The 22,557-nt window shown below is 50.9% G+C and overlaps 1 protein-coding gene across 1 annotated transcript in view; it reads left to right on the top strand.

Moving 5' to 3' along the window:
• Nucleotides 1–15,779, top strand: part of GRIK4 (glutamate ionotropic receptor kainate type subunit 4) — a 124,266-nt gene extending 108,487 nt beyond the window's left edge. The window contains exons 13-20 of the mRNA XM_015298177.4: nucleotides 304–417; nucleotides 5,373–5,482; nucleotides 7,254–7,427; nucleotides 7,536–7,701; nucleotides 9,583–9,808; nucleotides 10,981–11,109; nucleotides 13,608–13,726; nucleotides 14,230–15,779. Of these exons, the coding sequence (XP_015153663.2) occupies nucleotides 304–417; nucleotides 5,373–5,482; nucleotides 7,254–7,427; nucleotides 7,536–7,701; nucleotides 9,583–9,808; nucleotides 10,981–11,109; nucleotides 13,608–13,726; nucleotides 14,230–14,595 (1,404 nt within the window). The 3' untranslated portion in view covers nucleotides 14,596–15,779. The remainder of the gene's footprint in view (nucleotides 1–303; nucleotides 418–5,372; nucleotides 5,483–7,253; nucleotides 7,428–7,535; nucleotides 7,702–9,582; nucleotides 9,809–10,980; nucleotides 11,110–13,607; nucleotides 13,727–14,229) is intronic.
• Nucleotides 15,780–22,557: the final 6,778 nt, after the last annotated feature.

Genomic DNA, 22,557 nt, shown 5'->3' with positions numbered 1-22,557 from the left:
GCCCCAATCTCATTTGCTTTGCGAGGCAATCTGGAAACATTTATGCCCTGTCTGGAAGGAGAGCACTGTGTTAAGCTGGGGCTGTGGGAGCAGCAGGCTGCAGCCTGCAGCAATAAGCAAAGAATGGTCCAGAGCATGAAATGGTTGTGCTTTGGGTGTCTGAGAAGGGTTTGTGAGAAACCCATATGGGATGAACTCCTGCTGCTCTCCCCAGGGCCAGGTCTCACCCCACAGCACTGTGCACCATCCCGCTGTTCCCTGCCCTTCCCTGCACTCACCTCCTCTGCTTCCCTCTCTCTGCAGAAAGCCGACCTGGCAGTGGCAGGGCTGACCATCACCGCGGAGCGGGAGAAGGTGATTGATTTCTCTAAGCCATTCATGACTTTGGGAATTAGCATTCTCTACCGAGTTCATATGGTAAGAGACTTCTTTTATGACCATTTATGTGCCTCCATTATTTGCATGCAAACGCTCCTCGTTATAGAAGAAAAGTGAACAGCTCATAAAAATATTTGGTTTTCTTATTTTAACACAAATGTGCTGGACCTTGATTTCCTTCCTCCTGCCCTGTGTCAGCTCAGTGCATTCGGTTCCCATTGCCCATTACTTGCTGGCTCTATCCCTGGGCTCTCAGATCCCAGGTGCTGCAGAAGGCGATCACTGACATCCCAGTCCCTTCCAGCAGGACGTCCCATTGTTCCCAATGTGTGGCTGGGAAACGTGCTCTGCACAGTGCTGAATGTGATGAGAATTACAGTCCTGATTTCCTGTCATCTCAACAATAGCAGCCAAAAGGATAAAACAATTAGAGCTGCCTCTCCCAGCCCCCTCTCTTCACTCGTGATGCTGTTAAAGATGCAGTGTTCAGTACAAATATAAACAAACTTGCGCATACATCTCTCTGCGCTGAGTTGCTGCTGCCAAGAACAAACAAGTAATTAAAATCTAGTTAAAATTCCATTTCTTCTGGTACGTGCAGGAATTAGGATCAGTCATTAGCTGATCAAGAAGGGCCAGACCTTTAGGTAACCATCCCTTCCCAGCCACGTCTCTTCGCACCCAGTCGCCCATGTATCCAGAGGTGTTTCTGCCAGTGCCATATGGCTGGGGTTATAGTTGAGTTTCTTGCTTTCTCACACATCTTTACATGTTTGGGGATTGATTACCAGCTGTGCTCTGCCCCCAGTTCTCCCCGCAGCCCAGCAAGTCCCTGTGAGGCCTCATTCCATAGGCAGTGTGAGGCTGCATCACTCGCCCCACGGGATGTGCAGCAGTGTTGGTGCAGGGCTTGCATGTAATGCACTGCTTAAGTGTGAGGTGTGTGCTGCTGCCTCTGTGCACTCAATGCAAATGTGTCTGACACATCCACTTTGAGTGCAAGTTCTTCAGGGCAGGGACTGTCTGCTCTTCGTAGCAGCACAGGTGTGACACTGAAGAGCTGTGTCCCAGCTCAAGCACATCCCAAAGTGAGAAGGGTTCATATTTAGGGTCACAGGAAGCATTTGGCAGCCGCTCCCTTGCTGTCAGTCAGGGCTCAGTCTGCAGCACTGATGAGGGCTGTGGCTGGGACACAGAGTGGCCCCATTAGGGCTGCAGGGGGGATGCAAGCATCTCCCAGTGCTGAGGGCTCCCCAGCTTTTCCTGCTGAGGTGGAAGCGGGCAGTGATTAACTCATTAAACTGATAAATATTGAATTAGCAGGGAAAGGCAAGGTAGCTCGTTGCCCTGTCTCTCCATAGAGATGGGGTTTGCAGAGCAGCTGGAGGCAGCCCCCCACCCTCCCTTCCGCACCCCATGGACACCCCCGTGATGTCAGAAATTGCAGCTGACGTATGTTCATCACAGTTCAGATCAGATAGAGCCTCATAAATAAGCACAAACACATCCCTTGCTGAGGAGTAGCCTCCATGCCCCAGTCTCCTCCCAGCGTGATGACATTTTATGTGAATTTCCATTTAACTCTGGTTGCAAATGCTTTCTCCCCCCCTTTCCCCTCCCCACCCACCCAACCCAGCCACCACACTGCGTCTCTTATCACACATAACTGAAGATGGCAGCTTTAAATGGGGCTGTCATTTTTCTCAATTTCACTTGTTGTGATATAATCAAGTATGGATTTCTGACGCGGGGACTCTAATAGGCTTTCTGACTCGCAGGCTGCAAGGAGAAAAGGCTTTTTTTGTTTATTACATCCCTGCTGTGGTCCTGCGGAGGGCAGGAGGTAGATGGTAGGTCCTGAGCTGTACCAGGCTCGGGGAAAGGACTGGGGAAGGTGTCTGGTGCTTTGCTCTGCACAGAGGTACGTTGGAAGGCAGGGTTATTTGTTACATACACTTGCTTCTGCTCACACCTGCCTCTATGAAAGGTGCTGAGGGACCAGCTGGCACATGGCCCTTGTTGATCTGCCTTGAAAGTCCTTTCTGTGCTCTCCCTTGAGATGAGATGGCATACGTTTGGTGAACTGAGTTTAGGACAGGTGAACTGAGGCTTGAAGAGGTTCTGCGTGAGTGCTGCAAAGATATGAGCTGGAAGGACCAACTGAGCAGCCAGTCCCTGGGTTCTGCAGGCAGGCAGCAAGCTGCAAGGCTCCTGTGGAGCTGCATGGTCAGACTCTGCAGTCACCAACATCCACCCCTCCAAAAACCTGCCCTTGCCTGGCTGAGAATGGGGGCTTCCAGGAAGCAAAGAACCACAGACTGGCTTGGGTTTGAAGGGACCTTGGAGATCAGAGAGCCTCAGAATGGCTTGGGTTGCAAGGGATCTTAAAGCTCTTCTAGCTCCAGGAATCACTGAATGAATCTCTCTTGCCTCCATCTGAGGATATGCAGGAGGCCTTCATCAATTATTGGACACTTTTAACATTTCTATTCCAGGCAAAATAGCTCTTCCAATTAACAAAGCCGTATTGGGACCTGCTAAAAATATCTGACAGACGCCTGATATTGTCAGTCCCATCTTCAAAACAGACAGATAAGAGAGAGTTTGTGCCCTCCGTGGGAACAGAATATCTTTATTCTTATCCTCAACTGTGAATGAAAAGAATATGTAGCAGCAGCCTGAAAATGACTGTAGCTGAAAAGAACCAGAACTACTACTACTGTAAAGTCACAGGAGAGAGTCACTGCCAAGCTGAAAACTTAAAGCTTCCAATGCAATTTCCTTAATGAGCATAATTTATTGACAAACTGCCCCAGAAACACAGAGAAGACATGGAGGCCCTAATTACAGCGAGGAACTTTGCTATGGGAGCATCTCACAAGGGAGGCTCAGCTGAGACATTGCCAGTGCCCGGGAATCCCCCACCAGCTGTGGGATGCTGGGAGGGATGAGCTGCTTGGGGCTGCTGCTGGGGAAGGACCCACTTGCTTGGCTGGGGGATGGAGGTGGTCACACCTTGCTGTTCCCTTTGGTCCATCTCACTTCTGAGCATGTAAACACTTGTGAAAGAGAGGCAGCTGTGCCAGGTTTGCTCGAGATGATAAAGGGAAGCAGGCTTCTGCAGGGCATTCTGGAATGCCAGGTGGTTGCTGAAGCTTGGGCAATGCCTGCCCTGGGCTTCCAGCTGGCATCCAGTTCAAAATCATCAGCCTGGGACCAACAAGGTGCAGCTGGGAGCAGTGAGATGGTCTCACCTCCCAGTAACAAGAGTTACTGCAGTAAAGGATTACCCAGTATGGAAAAGAACCATAGAGGGAGGCTCTGGAATTAAACGTAGGAGAGAATCAGAACCTTTTCTCGGGACGTGATTTTAAGTTGACTTGAAAATGGGCAATGGGAGATCTGAACCACTGATTCCTATCTCATTTATTTGTTTAAAGGCCCAGTGAGCCCAAATCTCTGAAAATACTGATGTAGATCCCAGCCTCCAAGTCCACCCCTCCTTAAGGACCCAGGAGGAGATGCTATGGGGTGGCTCTCCCAGCAGTTTGCTGTAGGTTTCTGAGAGTGCAGTCCCAGCTGGTGACTGGAGTGGGGAGCATCACAGCACCCGAGGTATTTGTATTCAGGAAGGTCATTGTGTAACAACCACTGCCTTTTCTAGCGACATCCCAGTTTTTAGAAGAACTAAGAAGACCTTGTGAAATTCAGTTTTTGCATAACAGTAGGAATATTTCAGTAGTAAAACAGTGTTTTTATGGAAACAGAATTTCAAATGCTTCACTTGGCTCTGGGGAAGGAAGAAAAGGCAAAAAAAAATCCTCAACTCTGTTTCCCAAAGACTTCTGTGAAAACAGAAAATCACTCACTGCCTTGGGATTAAGTGCAGCTCTGAAGCACTCGGGTCTCGGATGGCACCGGGTTTGCTGTGGCAATTGAAGCGAGCTGTTATTTATTACCAGCTGCTATTAGTTTATGTGGTGTCATGAGCAGAGTTAAGGCAGTGGACTAAGAAAAATGAGGGCTCCGTGCATCAGAGACAACCCCAGCAGCAGCCTCTGTGTAAGGGAGCAGCGTGCAGCACGCAGCCCATTCTGGGACACCCCTGCTCAGGTGACACTGAGTTTGCTCAGAGATGAATTAGGAGCTGCTTTTCCCCCACTGGGCAGAATGGGAGTTCAGCTTGAGAGAAACGTCTGGAAATTAATCCTTCTCTCATCCCAGTGTTGCTAAACTTGACAAGATTCCGGTGGCGGCGGTGTCCTTGTGAGTTGAATGTACTTGAAGAGCTGAGCAGCCCAATTTTCCTAGCAGCGAAGGTGTTACTTCTCAAGGCAAGGTGGCATTGCTGAGGTAGAAGAAGGAAATTCTGACGCATCCTGAAGATAAAAATATCACTTCTCTGAGATAAAAGTAATAATTGTATTGAGTTTTGTAGGAAAGGAATGTCTGAAGGCAGAAGAAAGCAAGCCAGAAATATTGCAAATATGTTGTGATTTTTTTTCCCCCGTTTTGCATTAAAATGTGTTCTCCCCACTTTGCTTCCTGCAGAGGCTCCTACTCACCCCCCCTTACCCTGGAAGCCCCTTTGTGCCCAGCAATGCTCTGTGGGTGACCAACAGCTCCAGACCTGGGCTCCCCCCTCCCAGCTCGGTCCTGCAGCACAGTGTGTCCCAGCAAAGTGCTGTGGGTGCCGTAATTTTCCATTGCTTCACCTGTCTGATTGCCTGGAGGAACAAAGGAGGCTGTGCCAGGGAGAGGAAAGGTCTCAGGAAAGGATCCCTGCGGGGAGCTGCTGCAGGGCTGGCTCACCTGTGGCACTGCCTCGCTGCTTTCCCTGCAAACCTTTGCAAATCCTCATTTGCTGTATTTCCCCTTCTGCCCCTCCCGGCCATTGTCAGCAGCAAGGCAGGTGCATCTCTTTGTGTCCTTTTCAGAATGAATCACTCCGTGTGTAGAAAAACAAGTCAAACTCTCATCTGTTTGCCTTGCAGGGCCGCAAGCCTGGCTATTTCTCCTTCCTGGACCCCTTTTCCCCCGGTGTGTGGCTCTTCATGCTGCTCGCCTACCTGGCCGTCAGCTGCGTCCTCTTCTTGGTGGCTCGGTAATGTGGCTGCTGTTGCCTTTCCTTTCCTCGCGGTGCCATCTAGCGTCGTGCTTCCAGCCCCGTGGTGAGGGGTTGCACGTGGGGATGTCCCCCAGGCCACCAGCATGGGGTCCTGCTGTCCCCCATCAGCTGGGACAGGGCTTTGCTGGGCACACATAGGCTCTGGATGGCCGCGGGCACGGCTGTGAGCAGTGCCAAGAGCTGTCTGGGAAGGGCAGGAGGAGGTTTGAGATGAGGTGCAAATGAGGCTGTTCCCTAGAAGTGCTCAGTCTGCAGCGGAGAAAGCAGAGCACTTGTCTTGGCCAGAAAGGGCAGATGTCAGCACAAATGCATTCAGAGATGTTAATGCAAACTCCAGTACTGGTGTCGGTCCTTTAAAACGCAGTGTATTCAGAAAGTGGAAGTTCATTAATATCCTTCAAGAGCTCCCAGCTGACGTGCACAGCCTCGCCTGACAGCTCTCAGTTGATTCCCTATGACTAATTTAAATCAGCTTTAAAAATGTCACCAAGCACTTTTCTGCAGCACATCTCCCATTGAGGCCCGGGGGTTGCGCTCCAGGGCTGCCTTCCCTGACCTCGTGGCAAAACGATGCTGTTTGGTGCCACAGATGGACCTTTCCACACACAGCTTGGCTGTGTCCTGGAGGTGCATTCCAGAGGTGTGCTCAGGGCTCGGACGCTGCTTCGGGACGTGGCGAATACCCGCTCCTCATTACAGAAATGGAACCTTGCTGCCACTTGGTCCCTTAGCATGGCTGAAGTTGTCGTGCTGACAGGGCTTTAATGCTTTCTTTGAATCCCATTACAGCCTCACATGCATAGTCCTGAAGAAAACACTGAATAATGGAGCAGGGCACTCTCTGCAGGCTGAGATGTGGTGCCCCTCCAACCCCTCTCTGCATGTTTTAAACATTGTCCTCCTAGGTTGTGTGCTGCGTGATGAGGTGAGAGATGCAGGAATGAAAGCCTCATTTTGGTGAAATGCTGCAATAGAGCCCTGCAGCTGCATTTGCAGGAGCCCCAAAATAACCCTCTCAAGCACCCGCTTTGTTAACCATTAGCAATGTAATGAATGGCAGCGTAGGATTTAGAAGACTTTCTTAGCAACCAGGGAACTGAAGAGTGAGAACAGCCCTAAAAGAGAGCCAGGCTGCCGTCACTTCAGTGACATGCTGTTGTTTATTTGCAATTACCACCCCTGTCCCATCTCTGTGAGCTCTGAAAGCATGGGATGTTTTGAAACAGCCAACACATGGCCTCAAACTAAACCCATGGTTAGACCTTGCTGGGGCCACCAGACCTTGGAGCAACCAATTGCAACCATTCTATCTTGATGATGTTGTGCAGTCAGGTCTTAACGTGTTCCACTTTGGAACTTGCCATGGATGCTCATTATCTGGCAGGGATCCCAGCAGGAGATGCTTTATTTCAATTTCACATCAGGACCATGCACTTCTGGAATTACTGTCATTGTCTGTTGATGCAAATTGGCGCACAGGACTCCAGCCTCCCTCCAGCCCATGCCCTTCATCAGAGCCTCCCAAAACTTCTGCATATCTTACAGCAAAGCCTCTGGCTCTTGAATCTCAGAGTGAGCATTTCACACAGCTCTGTGCCCTGAGCAACAACTGACAGCAGTTTCCTCCTCAGAAAAAACTGCCTCCGGGAGAGTTAGGGCTTTTCAGCTTTTCTTTTCCTGCTATGTTTCTCCTAAGTGTCCCATTTCCCAGCAAATTACCTGTGCTCCCTGCTCATTGTCATTGCAGCTTGACGCCCTATGAGTGGTACAGCCCTCACCCCTGCTCACAAGGCAGATGCAACCTTCTCATCAACCAGTACTCACTGGGCAACAGCCTGTGGTTTCCTGTCGGGGGGTTCATGCAACAAGGCTCCACCATCGCCCCCCAGGCGCTCTCCACGCGCTGCGTCAGTGGAGTCTGGTAAGCAGGTCGACCTTCCTCTAAAGGAGGGCTTCTCTTGCAGGGTGGGGATGGAGATCAGCCCATGGGGAAATCTCAGCTTATCATCTTTGCTTCCCTTTCTCCTAGGTGGGCCTTCACCTTGATCATCATCTCCTCCTACACGGCCAACCTGGCAGCCTTCCTCACCGTGCAGCGCATGGACGTCCCCATTGAGTCTGTGGATGACCTGGCAGACCAGACCACCATCGAGTATGGCACCATTCACGGCGGCTCCAGCATGACCTTCTTCCAAGTAAACCCCATTCTTTTGCTAGCTGGGGTGGGGGTTGCACCCTTGAATCAGATTTGGATGTCGCTCAGCCTGCCATGCCTCTCACTGGTGTGTTGCATCCTGGTTTCTGGCACAGAGGGAACATCTGGGGAGGGCCCTGGCTGCTTGGTAGCACAGCACTGGGCCAGTTCCACTGGGGACGTTGATGGGCTGAGTGGTGGAGGGGTCCTTCCAGCTCAGTCTCAGAAAGTAACTCAACACTGGGAGTTCCTTACTGCATAGGCAGGAAAGTGGTGCAGATCCACACGTCACAGCGATGACACAGTGTTGTCTTTAGCAGCTGAGCATTTGCAGTCACATTTCTGTGGGTCCCTGTGCATGGTCAATGTGGTCTTAGGTTCTCCATGAGAGTCCCTTGGGTTGGGTAAGCAAAGAGGCATTTGCAGTCCCTTAGCTTATGTAAATGTGCTGGCGCAAACCACAGTCTGTATGGGGTCAGTGGCTCTGAAAACGTGCAAGTCAAGTATGTGCCAATGTAATACTGGTTAGCTCAATTTCCTTTCTGTCTTCCCTGCTGTATTCAAAAGGGAAACAAATGAGTGAATCTTTTCTGCAGTGCTCTGAATGCACACAGAACTGCTTGAGGATTATTTGTTTATTGGATGTTGAAATACCAGGAGGAGAGAAAGCTTTTCTCACTTTTCCTCTGAGTCTGAACTGAACCAGGAAGCCTGAGAAACCTCTCAAGCGAGCCTGAGCTTTTCAGCTCAACTTTCCACCCTTCAGGGGTTTGGCAAAAAAACTTCTTTTGAGCAGAACATCACATCTAAAACGAGCTGAAAAGCCCAAGTGAGAAAGGTGGCTGCATATGAGGCACTCATCCCTTTTCAGGCAGACTTTCAAGGTTAAAATCCTGTCATGGCTCTGCACTGCCTGGTACGTACCCGTGTCAAAAAGGAAATTAGCACAAGGTATTCTTGTACCATTTGCAACACCTTCTGTCAGGGTGGTGAGTCAGGTGCTGCAGTGGGTTGCTCAGACACGGCTGAGGCTGTCCTCACCCCCCAGCTCTTGGCTGTGTGAGACATCCATTGCTGAAGCACCTTGCACTGCAACCTGGCCTGGCAGCATTTTCCCTGGCTGCTAACACATGGGATTGGGGTGTAGAGACTGTGAATTGTGAGCGAGCACACCCTGCCCACCTGTCCCTGCACAAGTGACTGCACAGAGGACAGAGCTGGGTGGACAAGGGCAGCAGCAGTGTCCTGAGACCCTCTGTCACAGCGTGCAAGCCACCGAATTTGCTCCTCTCTCCATCAAAGCAGGGCAGGTCCAACCACCAGCACGTTCTGCAGATTTGGGGCTTGCTGAGGTCTAGTTCACTGCAGTCAGTGAGAAGACTCCAGGTACAAAATCCAGATGGAGGGAGCAGTAAACTCCAATGAGCTTTGACTCTGCCCTTGGACCTCAGTGTTCTTCTCGGGCTGGCAGTGTCTGACTCTAGTGGACTGTTTGAGCACGAGCATATGGGGAGCATAGAGTGGCTTAAACCAAACATGAGCTATTTCCTCTGATTCTTCTGGGTGTTTTTGACACACTTTTACAAAAATTATGTATTTTTTCTAAAATGGAATTTCTGCTAAGAGATTTGCTGGAACCTATTGGAATTAGGTATGCATTTCATGCCCAGCCTCGCCGACAAAGTCTCAAATCCACCAAGACATTCAGACCTCTAAATCTCATTGGAATAACTGGAGATTAGGCATCCAAATCCCTTTGTGAATCAGGCACTAAACCTGTTTCGACTCCCCTCCACATTGTAGCCTTTTTACAGGAGGGTCTAATGAGGGGTGGATGCCATCACACGCTCCCCCTGCCTTACCTGCACTCCTCTCTCTGCAGAACTCCCGCTACCAGACGTACCAGCGGATGTGGAACTACATGTACTCCAAGCAGCCCAGTGTCTTTGTGAAGAGCACGGAGGAAGGGATCGCGCGCGTGCTGAACTCCAATTACGCCTTCCTGCTGGAGTCCACCATGAACGAGTATTATCGTCAGCGCAATTGCAACCTCACGCAGGTCGGGGGCCTTCTGGACACCAAGGGCTACGGGATTGGCATGCCCGTCGGTAGGCAGTGAAGACAAATTCTAGTCCTTCTCAGCTGTCAGCAGAGGACCGGAGCATTTGAAAGGCTGAGCCGGCTCTGAAGCCAATCTCACGTTTCACGGCTCTGCCCAGGGTCCTTTATTTATCTCGGGAGGAAAATCAAATGCACTGCAGTTGCCCACGGTGCACACTCAGAGCCAGATGTGCGAGAGCCAGCTCTGGTCCAGAGCCCCGTGACACGTGACTGTGGCTCCTTCGATAATTCATGTGCAAGATGTTTCAAAATTGCTGCTTGTTTTCTGCATATATGCTCTTTGCTGACGGTTTCCCTTTTGGAACCAGTGTTTTCGAATCGTTTTGTGCTCCTTGTTTCATCTCACAAGTGCCTTAAAAGTAATGCTGGTGCAATTGCTGTAGCATCGTAACATCTGGTGGTTCTGAAAACTCCAGGACAGAGCCCAACAGTTCAGTAAATATCGCACCCAACGATCAGCTTTCAACAAATGCAGGTTTTTTTGCCTTTCAAACAGGGGAGCTAATAAGAGAACACCATTTCCCAGGGCAGCAACAGAAAAGGAGGTAGCAGTTGTTATTCCAGACGACTCACCAGTCTCTGGGCCAGTTTCAGGCTTCAAGCACCCACACTTTGCAATACAAAGTGAAGCTGGATGACGCAAAACCCTCGTGCAGGCAGTCACTGTAGTTTAGCTGACATGAGTAAGCTTCTAAAGTCACAGTAACCCGGTTGTGAGTACAAATGCTCACTGTCATGACTAAATTTGTTCTGACATTGTCTTGTTAAGCAGCGAAATTGTAGCAGATAAGAGGAGAAGAATGCTGCTTGCTGGGACAATAGTGCAGAGTTACCAGTGGAGCTGTGGGCTTTCCCACGGCCCTTCAGCACCCCTGGGAGCACAGAGCATGGAGCATCCTCTGCCATACATCGCTTGTGCGTTGGGTTCTGTGCCATTGCAGTGCACCAGTGTGAAACGTGAGTGATAGAGCAAGGTTGATGCTGGAGGCAGATGAACAGGAGAGGGACCTCTGTGGTTTGAGGAGCAGTTTGGTACCGAGCTGCCTGCTCAGCTCCTGCCCATGAAGCTGCAGCTCTCCCTTATAACTTGTTTACGTGCCGTATGTGGGTCTTGGTGTGCAGGCAGCGGTGCCTTAGCGCCCACCTCTCGCTGTTGCAGGCTCTGTGTTCCGCGATGAGTTCGACCTGGCCATCCTCCAGCTGCAGGAGAACAACCGGCTGGAAATCCTGAAGCGAAAGTGGTGGGAAGGAGGCAAATGTCCCAAGGAGGAGGACCACCGGGCCAAAGGTACGCCGTGCCACTCTGTAGGGAGCCTCCTCGGCAGCTGTGCGAGGATGGAGGTCCATCTGCACGTGTGTGTTGCTGGGTTTTCTGCCAAAGAATTACTTTTTCCCCTTCTCCTGACCTGCGATTCCTTCCCTCACAATTCAAGGAGAGAGCCAACCAGCTCTGCGGTGCCTCATGCTGTGTGTTTTTGCCTGGGGCAAAGATAGCGGGAACGACCAAATGACAAATATTGGAGGCATATGGAGGGTAAATTAGCTTCTAATGAATGTCTGCAGCATTACGTGGGAAAATGGATGGCTAAAGAGATCGGACCAGAATCCTACGTTCCTTCAAGGGAGATGGATCTCCACCACGGGCCCACTGCTTAGTGCCTCTGAGTGAAATGCCTTGCACACAGCTGAGGGAAGGGACACAAGGACATTATTAGTGCATCTGTAAACTGAGGAGCAAATTCTTTTGGGTAATGCTATGCAAATTGCCATAAAAGCTACCACATTAGGCTGATGTCCCAGAGTGCAGCAGTTGCCAGCTTCCCACAGTTGCTGTGGGTTTTTTTTTGTTTTGGCAGTCGCCTTTTCCTCAGCAAGCAATTTTTGGGAGGCCAGCAGGTTCCCAGCTGAAGGGAGAGGCTCCTAACCCCTCTGAATGCAGAGACGCAGAGCTGAGCTGGCTGCATGGCTGCTCACTTGTTTCTCTGACATTGCAGTGGTTGTTGGGGTGTGTGTGCAGCTGGATGAGACCCTGCGGGGACTGAGAGAGCCTGGCTGGTGGTCTCGAGGCAGGAGATGAGACATCCCAGGCCAGCCTGAGGCATCCAGCCTCAGCACAAGGCGATGAGGAGTGAAATAGTTGCTGAAGAAGGCAATCATGCAGGACAGGGGCTCCTCCTCTGTGGATTTCATCCAGGCTCCGTGCACTCAGAATTCTGGGCTGTGAGGAGGTGGGTTTGAAAAGATGCTCCTGGGCTGGTTCTGCCAATGCCCGGCTTGCTCTGTGACCCTGGATGGGTTGTTCTGGTGCTTTGTGCCCTTTTGTCGTGTTTCACTTTCTCAGCTGGGAAAAGGTGAGAGGCTGCAGTCTGCTGGTCATGATAATGAGAGTGCTGTCACATAGCTGGTGGAAAGTGGAACGGGGATGAGACAATGTTTGGGTGGCTTGTTTGCCTTCTTAATAAATGCCCAGCTATATCCTAGCAGAGAGAAAGCACAAGTGTTCTTGGAGGATTTGAAGCAGTAGAGGGAATAAAAAGCATATACAGAGGAAAGAGACACCTCCCAGGTGAGCTTGGGTACCTGAGTTGACATCCGGGTGAAACCATTGCAGGATGATGAGAGCCTGATACTGGCCTGAAATTCAACCAGGAGAGGTGCTGTGAGGAGAGGATGGCCTTTATCCTGGGTCTGAGCAGTGATTATGTGGTGTGTTTTGCCCTGCAATTGCTGCCTTAGTGGGAACATCTCTCTGCGAAGGGCTGATTTACGGAGTCACTGGATTGCTCTGGAGGCGATGCCAAAAGAATGACGGAGAAGGAGGGAGAAATGTGACCTCCTGAGTTTTAGAACAAAACAGGTCAGCGATTTACAAGGATTTTGGTGAGATTTTATGTCTAAGAGCCATGCAGAGATTGTCAATAAATCATTGATTCCTGCACTTTGATTTAATGTTACAGAGGGGAGAGGAAGGTTTTTATAGATGTTCTTGTTGAGTAATGGCCTCATAGCATCACCTCAGCACTAAGCACTGCATGCTTTTTAGTAATCAGCCCAATCAAGAGCCCTGGCCACTTGAGGCCAAACCTACAAGAGAAGGAGAGCAGTTCCTTGGGCAGCGAGTGCTGAGAGGTGGGCACTGCTCCTCGACCTCCAGAGAGCCCCCAGCCCCATCCCAGGTACCCCTGTGCAACATCCCCACGTGGTCCCCACGTCACATCCAACTGCGCTGGGTTGTGGTCTTGTCTGGAACCTCTCCTCACGCTGCAACACAAGCAGCTGTCGTCGTTTTTCAACAGCACTTTGTAGTGCAATCAAAGGAGGTTTTCTCAGTGCCAGCCTCCTTTAAAGCCCTTTCTTGTCTTCCTCATCTCTGCTTCTCTAACAGCGCTGCTCATCTGCAAAGTTCAAAGCAACAAGAGCTGGGCGAATAATTTGCAGGTATTAATGCGCTCAATTGATCTCCCGTTTCCCCCCCCCCCCCTTTCTGTTCTTGGTTTGACCACAAATTGCTTTGTACTTCCCTCCAATGCATTCGCTGTTTATCTGCAAAATCATCGTTTCTGGGAGCGCATCTTCGATCGTGCAGTTATTGCGAGGCATTCGCTCTGCCATCTGAGTCATGCGCTCCGCTATTAATAGGACAGTGCTGGCTCTGTGCTTCTGGTCCCTGGCTGAGAGCACGCAGTGCTAAGGAAGCAGCAAAGGGACTGGGATTGCTGCACAGCGATGCCTGCGTTTTGTTGTGCCTGCCTGCCCGCAGCATTGTTCTCTTCTGCTTTATTTTAGGCCTGGGAATGGAGAACATTGGTGGAATCTTCGTGGTTCTCATCTGTGGTTTAATCGTAGCGATTTTTATGGCAATGCTGGAATTTTTGTGGAGCCTTCGGCACTCTGAGCAGTCAGAGGTAGGACCTGACAATGTCCCAAAGGGGTACCTGTGCTTACTGCTGTGTGTGAGGTGCTCAGCTGTGCTCTGCTCAGGCTGAGATGGGTGCTCCGAGTGCCCAGACTTCAAGTGCACAAGAGCTGTGGGTGCACATGGCTGGGTGTGAAGTGCACAGACATCTCAGGTGCTCCTGCATCCCACTGCAGAGCCTGTAGGGGTGCTCTGGGGCTGTTGAAGGGATCAGATGTGCACAACATCCAGGTCCCTTTTCTGAAGTGTGGAACGTCTGAGGATTTGGGCCTCCTGTAGGTTTGGGTCCCACACTGCTCTGGGGATCCAGAACTCAGGAGGGTCTCTGACAAGAGGTGGTATCTCTTGGGCTAAAACAAACATCGGGGTCTGAGTGCTGGCATCAAAATCCAGTGGCCAAATCTGAACCTGAGCCCACAGCACTTTGGCATCGGGATCCAGAGCGGGTGCAAGGCACTGAAGTGAGCAGCATCTCTCGGGTCTGCCTTCCAGGTGTCGGTGTGCCAAGAGATGGTGACAGAGCTGCGCAACATCATCCTCTGCAAGGACAGTTTCCACCCCCGTCGGAGGCGAGGGGGGATGATACGGACTCGCCCCGCTATCCCCGAGGAGCGCCGAGCCCGCAGCACGACCACGCTCAGCAATGGGAAGCTGTGCAGCGGGGGAGAGCCAGACCCCCTGGCACAAAGACTGGCACAAGAAGCTGCCCTGGTCGCCCGAGGCTGCACACATATCCGCGTCTGCCCCGAGTGCCGCAGGTTCCAGGGGCTCCGGGCACGGCCGGCTCCGGGCTCACCCGCACAGAGCGAGGAGAGCTTGGAGTGGGAGAAGACCACCAACAGCAGCGAGCCCGAGTAACGCCGGGGCGGGGGGAGCCGGGGTGGGCCGAGAGGGTCCTGTTCCATTTTACAGAACACGGACTTGTACAATGTCAAACTTGTTTTTAAATTAAAAGCAGTTACCCAGCTTCTCCAGAGCAAGGCAGAGCGCTGTCGGGCTGACGCACACGCCTGGCCGGAGGGTCGGCTTTGGAGAGGGTGCACCGGGAGTGGGGTCCTCAGATGAGCTGCCCCCGTGCAGCTCCGAGGTGGGAAGGAGGGACACGGTGGGGATCGGGGTAGCAGCATCACCCACCCCCGTGGGGGGCGAGAGCTGATCTCGGAGCTGCTCCATCCCAGGCCAGGAGGAAGGATGCTACGCTGTCTCCCCATCACACAGACTCACAGGGGATGATCTCAGTGGGCGGGAGGGAGGGGAATTTTTATTTGGTACAGACGAGGGATGGGAAGGGGAGAGTCGTTATTTCGTTCTGTTTCATTTCGGGGTACTTCAGGACTTAGTCTCCAAGGCACCGCGTGTCAGGTGCTGGATTTCTTCCTTTCTAGAGTGGGGCACTGGGCTGAGAGAGGGAGGAAGGGGTGGGACACGCTGCCCCCGAGAAGCAGCACACGCTGACGGTCTGAAGAGTCGTTAACATACATATATATGTATATAAATATATATATATACATAGATATATATATATTAAAATGCCAAAAAAAAAAAACCAACCAACACACACAGTGATCTCAAAGAGGCCTTGAAACGCCTGGAATTTCAGGGGTTCTGTGTCTTCTGTTCAGTTCTGGGGTTATCTTTGCTTTTTTTTTTGCCCCTTTCTGTTTTTTTGGGGGGTTGTGGGTTGGGGATCCCTTTGAGGAGGGTGAAAGGAGAGCAGGGAGCACAGGGGGACCCCCCCAGCTCCCCATATCGCTCCCAGCAGCGCCGCAAGAGCCATCAGAGCGGGCTCTCATGTGAGGAAACCCTGACTTCCCCAGCAGCAGCGGCAGCTCCGCGTGGTACCGACGTGGGTTCTACAGTGCCGAGTTCAATTTTCTGATTGAAAAAACAAATTCTATGCAATTTCTGACTGTAAAAGGGAAGAGAGGAAAATGGAGAGGGGCAGGGGAGATAAAGCCTTGAGTGAAGGTACATCCTGTTCTCGAATTGTTTTCTTTTCTTTTTGTCTTGAATGTACTGAAATAAAAGATGTCCTTGTATAATTGCGCTTTTTATCCCTTTTCTTCCCTGTCCACGCTTGAAAAAGTTACGAGGCAGCTTGCTGAGGGCCAGCACATCCCCAATGGATGGAGCACACCCCCAATGGAAGGAGCACATCCCCAATGGAAGGAGCACACCCCCAATGGAAGGAGCACATCCCCAATGGAAGGAGCTGGGGCTGGAGGTGAGGGCAGGCGCCCGCGCTGCCCATCTGTGTGTAGAGCTCAGCAGAGCCAGCCCTGTGCTTCCCAGTGCTGACAGCAGCCCCCGAGCACACCCATGTTGCCTGTAAAGGCTGATATGTTCTTACGAACAGCAGAATAGACTCATCAAAAAGAAGCTGCTTTTTAAAATTTATTTACAGATTAGCAGAAGAAAAGGCTCCGTGAATCATTGATGAGAGCTGATGTTTTCTCACCCCGTCACTGCACTGAATAAAGACGGAGCTTGTCAGAGCCTGATGTGATTCCTCTGCTGCTCCAAAGGTCTGCAGTCATCTGCTCAGACAGGGGGTGTCAGGTATGAAATGATGAGAAGCCACCCGGTTTCTCTCTGCCTTTGCTCTTAATCTCCTCTGTTGCCTTTCTCCGCCTATATCGGATTTGATATCCAGGTCTGGATTTTAGGGAGGTATTTTTTCACGTCCCTTTTGCCCTCTGTCATTATTTCCCCCTCTGTTCAGTGTGTGCACTCAGAGCAGAAGTGCAGCTTGGAGTAGCAGCGGATGGGTAAAAGCTGCTGACACGTGGATACCTTTTGTAGGGCCCTGCATTTTCTGCTCGCTGCTATAATCCTACAGATCTCTCAGTCTGGAGGGCCCCCCCCAGAGATGGCAATGTGCACATTTCCTGGGGGCTGTTGGCACACATTCACATGCCCAGGATGGGTTACATCCCCCCCACACACACACTTCCTGCTCTCATCTTTGAAGCTATTGTGGGGCCCCTTTTCCTCAATGCCAAAGCAGTGCGAGATCTGGAGCACTTTGCTGCCCAAAAGGCACTTTCTCAGGACAGACATCTGATAAAACTCGGGTCATTCGAGTAAGATATCTCTGCAAATTCCACTGGGAGCCCAAGATTGGATCGATTAACGCCGTGCTTTCTCCCTTCCTACCCCTGGCTCCATCCTCCTGCCCACCCCAGTTGTGTTCTGGCCCCCGATCCCACTGCACTCAGGCACATTCCCAACCCAAAGCATCTCTCCTCCTGCACCAAACCCCAGGTTTGTGTTGGTTTCCCAGGCAGCGCCAGTTTTCATCTAACACTAACAAGGCTGGGACAGCCAGGGGGCATTTCCTGAACAGAATGGCACAGGTGAAACAGGAAAGGGTTTTTCTATGGACGGTGAGAGCCCAGAGGCAGGAACAGCTTTAACTACTTCAGCTGGGACTCAAAAGGAGCCATCAGGAGAAGGCTGCAACATGCTGGAACACCTGCAGAGCAGTAGGTAAAGCACTTGCAGTCCCAACGACCCCATTAGAGCCTGATGGGCCATAACTGATGGAAAATAGAGAGCTGGGCTCTTCTGGGCACAAAGTAGCGCTGATGAGTTCAGTATAAATCAGCTCCTGGGGAATCTGATAGCACACTGGGAAAATCAGCCCTGTCCCAGCAGGATCAGACAATGGGCAGTTTGTGCATCTTCCAGGAGACTTTTGTCCCCGCAGAGGGGAATCTGCTGTGCTCCAGCCGAGCTGATGGTCTGATTCGTGGTGGGGCTGCGACTTCCCAGCCCAGGAAGCAGTCCAGGAGGGACGAGGGCTGGAGGCACGGAGGGACACAGCGAGGGAAGCAGGCTTTATTAACCAAGGCTTGCACCCCTGCTGCTGTTAGGGCTGCAGTTAGCGATGCAGCTGGCGGTTCCAAAGACTGAAATGACAGGAGCTGGCTGTAAAAGAGATAACTGTCAGATTAGCCAGCACATATTTCCTGCCTGGGTTTTCTCTATCGGACCTATCTTGAAGGATCTCCATGCATTAAAGGGGCTACGTGGCCATTCACCTTTTAAAAAGTGCCTTTCTGATGCAATAAACTATGTTTTATTACAATGGAAAGACCTGGCGTTGTTTTTGGCCTTTGGTGTGGAATAGCCCTCTCTGGTTTTCTTTGTGTCGTGGCTGTCTTTTCAGTTCCTCAAGTATTGAGCTTAGGGTGCAGGGGAGAGAAAAAGTCACTGCATTGGTGAGGAGAAGGCAATTGAGATGCACCACGGGCAAGACCCACACTCTTTCAATCCCGTTATCTTCCTTCTTTTCTCTTGCTCTATCTCTGCCTTCCAAGCACCTTTCTCTTTCCTATTCATCCCCCAAATACCACTCCTTGCGTTCCTCAGCCTCAGAACAACCCACCTCTGATTGGCTTTCGCCTGAACTCCCAGCAATGTTCGCAGTGTCGTCCTCTGGCTTTTCAGGCTTAGCTCGTGCTGAGCCGAGATTTAAAGCAATTTATTTCTAAGCCAAAAGTGAATGCAAATGAGCACAAAGAACTGGGGGAGGAAAAGAAGAAAGACCTCTCGTTCCCAGCAGAGCACTGGGATGGCTGATCCGTCTGCCTAAAACCAATTGTTCTTCCAGGTCTACAGCAAACAGCCACGTGTGTTACAGAGCACGGCCAGGAGGACGCTCTGATTGTTGCTTTTGAGCTACAGTGGAAGAGGTAGGTGAGCACACAGCCCGTGGTGTTTCTCCCCGGCCACCCATCTGTCTGTAGCCCCCGAGCAACACAGATGGAGGTCGCGGCACAGTGGGGAGCTGGGTGATAGCAGGAGGTGATACCATGTCCATGCTCTGGGCCTGTTTGTGGAGGAAAGGTTTGTTGGCTGGGCACTTCATCGGCCCTGGCACAGCGCTGGCTGTGTGAGGGGGTCAAATGGATGGATGTCTCTCCTTGAAGCTAGAATTCAAATGGAAAAGCGGAGGCTTGGATGGGAGTGTCTTTGTGGAGGTTTAGCAGACACAGAAGCTATATTTCTTATTATAATTCCTTCAGATGGATGCTGTATTTCAAGAGGGAGATTGTTATTCTGGAAAGCAGCCCTTTATTTTTGTTCAGTTTTGACCAAAAGATCATTTTCTGCAAGGAGCTGTTAGGAAGCAGCAGCAAGGAAGGCAAAGCCAGATGGCCACAATGCCACCAGGCCCCAGCAGGCACAATGGGTGATGTCCTCATAGCAAACGGCTTGAGAGCAGCACTGTGCTGCCCTGGGTCTCAGCTCTGCACCACACGGCGGTGCTGATCCGAACCCTTCCAAGCAGCACGGTGAGTACTGAGTCCCCTGATGGAGAATGAAAGTGGAGGATATTCTCTGGATTAACGCGTAGGACTGGAGGGGGTCTTGGCAAGGCATAATCTGTTCGTGTTTACAAAGGACTCTGAGAGCTTCAAATGAAAGCTGGTGGAGATTTGCCAAGTGTTTGCTAACATTAATGGTTAATTATTATGAATGTTGGCAGCCTACACGCTCAGCCTGCATCGTACTCCGGGTGAGATCCAAACCTGCTATGGAGTTGTTATGCACACAAGACGGGAAGAGACATCCCTCTCTTTCTGTCCTCTGCTCCCAGCCAAAGTCTCGTCCAAAACCAGAGAGCTTCTCAGTCTCAATGTAACAAGTAGGTGGGAATGCAGAGCATTTGGCAAGGGAAAACCTAACCATTTCCACGGCTGGGCTCGTGTCTGTCTGCTGGCTCCTTTTCTGCCTGACCGAGCAGAGTGGAAGCAGTGGTCCAGATGGAGACAGGCCCCAAATAGGGCAGCACACAGCTGTCACACTGCTGCACGGTGCAGGCAGAGCCCAAGGCATCGGGAGGAGCCCACATTCACATTTACCGGGACTCAGGCTGGATCGGCATCTCCCTGGGACAGCCCAGAGAGACTTCCCACGGCTGTGGGATCAGAGCAGAGCATGGGGCTGGCACAGCAAGGCACACTCGGTTTTGGGGAGCAGAAGAGTGATCCTGTGGGAGAAGCCACGTGGCGATGGAGAGGGCAGCAGAGCAGCCAGCAAGTGCTGTACTGAGCGCTGGAGATGCGATTTGCCAGCTGCCAGACATGATGTGATGGCCAGAGCACCGCAGAGGTACCCGAGGAGCTGCCTTTATCTAACAGTAGTCATCCAGAAAATGAAATTGGATGAACAAAAAGCTCAAGGTCCATTTGGTCCTGCGAACACGGCTAGCAATTCCCAGACGATGAAAATCCGATTGATCTTCAGGCTGCACCGGCACTGATTTATTCCTTATTTTTTACATCTGAATTTGCAGGCTGAGCCTCTGGGGCGTTGCTCCTATCTTTTGGCCACCGATAGTCTCTTAGAATTACGGCAGCAGGGCGATGTTTGCTCTGAGAGGTAACTTCAAGGTGCGTTAGCTGTAGATAATTGACAGAGACCGAAGATGTGATTTTGGGAAGCACTTATGCAGAACCGAAGATCTAAGTGAATTGTTACCTTAAATTAATGGTGCGGCGAGGAGCTGCTCGGAGTTGATCTGCTGCAGGTAGAGCTAAATGAAGTCGGGCTTTAAAGTTATTAGCAAGGCATCCACGAGACAGCGCTGCGGTGGATTTATGTGCCCGCGCTGTGTCTTACGGGGCCCAAATCTGCACTGAGCTGTGTGCGCATGGGATGTGCCCGACCTCAGTGGGAGCACTGAGCACTCAGCACTGCGCAGGATTGGGCTCTTTCACACATTGCAGCTCAGGACAGGAGAAGGGGATTCGCACCTTTAGCTCCTTCTTAATCCCCGGCTGAAATGAAAGGTCTTCTCTCGACACTTATTAAATCTCCAATTTTATTTCTCATTATTAAATCATGAAATTGGCCAAAAATGTTTAAATTAAGTGAAAGGAAGAGAGATTTGTGAGAAAATTGAAGACTCTTTGAGGAATTGAAGAATAATCTCTGAGGATGAAGAAAGCTGCAGTTGCCAAACCCATAAGCAAAAAGGATCAAAAAGCGGCAGAAAAGGAGAAAATTGCATATGTTTCAAATCCTCTCCTCCGACCCTCCCCTAAAAGCCTCCGGTGATTTAAAGAGAGGGAAAATCATTCCAATGAGGGCAGAGGCTGCTGAAGGCTCCTTCCAGCACCGCATTAAGTCGGGGGGCGACCGCGGGCAGTGCGGTGCTCTCGGTGTGTCCCCACGTGTGCTTTCGTGGGCATGGCGAGAGCTGTCGGACGCTGTTAGCCAGGGAATCCATGGGCTTAGGCACATCTGCAAGGAAGACTTGCTTTTTCAACTATTACGATGACTAATTATTCATTTTATTTTAACACAGACCTTGCCCGAATCTTCCTTGTGGGTAATTTTGAAGAGCACACGTGTATATTTTTGCCTGATGTTTCTGCTCCAGCTGAGACAGGAGTGAAATGAGGGGAGTGTGTGGCTTGTATTCTGGATGATAACGGGCTCCCTTCTGGCCTGTGGTGCACATGCTCAGGAACCAGCTCAGACCCCAGTACATGGCCCCCTTGGTAGGAGCGATGTTTATTGATGGCACATAGGAAGCATAAAATAATGAGAAAAGGATTGTGACCAGAACTTCCTGAAATGTTGAGGACGGTTTTCCTGTTCAGGTTGATCAGGTCTAGCTCTAAAAGTATGATAATACACAAATGAGGCTTGGATGGCTCTGTCATCCCACGTGAATCCCACTGGGCTGAATGCTCTCCTGCCTTGTCCTCATTCTGTGGCTCCAATGTCAATGAGAGCTGCTGTCAGTATCCCCTGTTGGGAGGTGAGTCCGGTTCCCATGGCCTGCTTAACCCTACGGGAGATGGCTGTGGGAACGGGGGGAGCCTGCCAGGGGGGTCACTGGGGCTGTAAAGGCTTTGGCAGGAGATACTCATCCTCTGAGGAGGAGTAGATTGAGACCCATCAAACTCAGTTCCCCCGGACAATGAGGCAGCCAACAGATAAGAGCATCCCACTGGAGCTAGCCAGGGCTGTATTCAAACTGGCACCTTGAGGTGAAAGACTGTATTGTGCTAACAGGTCCCCAAGTCGTACCGTCCCCATTAACACTGTCTTTAATTAATGCACCGGTCACTTTCTCACACTTACAGCACCGACCGAGGGAGGCTCACACAGACGGCTGTTCTATCCAGGTAACCTGTAACTATAGAAAGCAGCACCTTCAGCGTATTTAAAATTAAAATGTAGCCTGCTGGTGCAGGCTGCCAGCTGAAGTGTGTTCTTTCTTCCTTCTAGCAACTAAATAGCACAGGTAAGCTGTGCAAAACAGAAAAAAAAAAGAGTGAGGATTGTTAGAAAAAAGAGTGTAGGCTCTGAATGCAATGGAGTTCTTTATCTCCCTGAAACAGATATGAGAAGTGGCGGGGAAAGGAAAACCAAATGGAGACAAAGCTCTCCCTGGAATGTATAAAAAGAACCAAATAAGCCATTCAGGGCGTGTGGGGAGATGTTTTTTACAGGAACGCTGGCGAGGCAATGTTCATTCCTGCTGGCCTGCCCGGGAACAAAGCAAAACCAATGTTGTGTCAACAGGGTAATAAGAAAGAACAGCAAAAGGGCTTTTTTTTATATATATATTTTATTTTTTTTCTGTGTTAAAGGGAAATCAGGGCATGCAAACGTCTCAGTGCCAGCAGCTTGGCGGGGAGCTGGGCTGGGTGGGTGGCACAGCCATGTGGAGATGTGTGACCCCCCCTCACAGTGCTACAGGTTGGCCCAGGACGCAGAGCAGCAGCGTGAATCTCTCGTAACCCGGCACTGGGTTGGGATGTAAACCAGTTGTTCTCCACAGATGTCTGGGAAATG

This window comes from Gallus gallus, chromosome 24, assembly GCF_016699485.2.
Source record: "Gallus gallus isolate bGalGal1 chromosome 24, bGalGal1.mat.broiler.GRCg7b, whole genome shotgun sequence".
NCBI classification, from domain to species: Eukaryota; Metazoa; Chordata; class Aves; order Galliformes; family Phasianidae; genus Gallus; species Gallus gallus.
The sequence above is the reverse complement of the archived record's forward strand: the minus strand, read 5'-3'. Positions and strand labels throughout refer to the sequence as shown.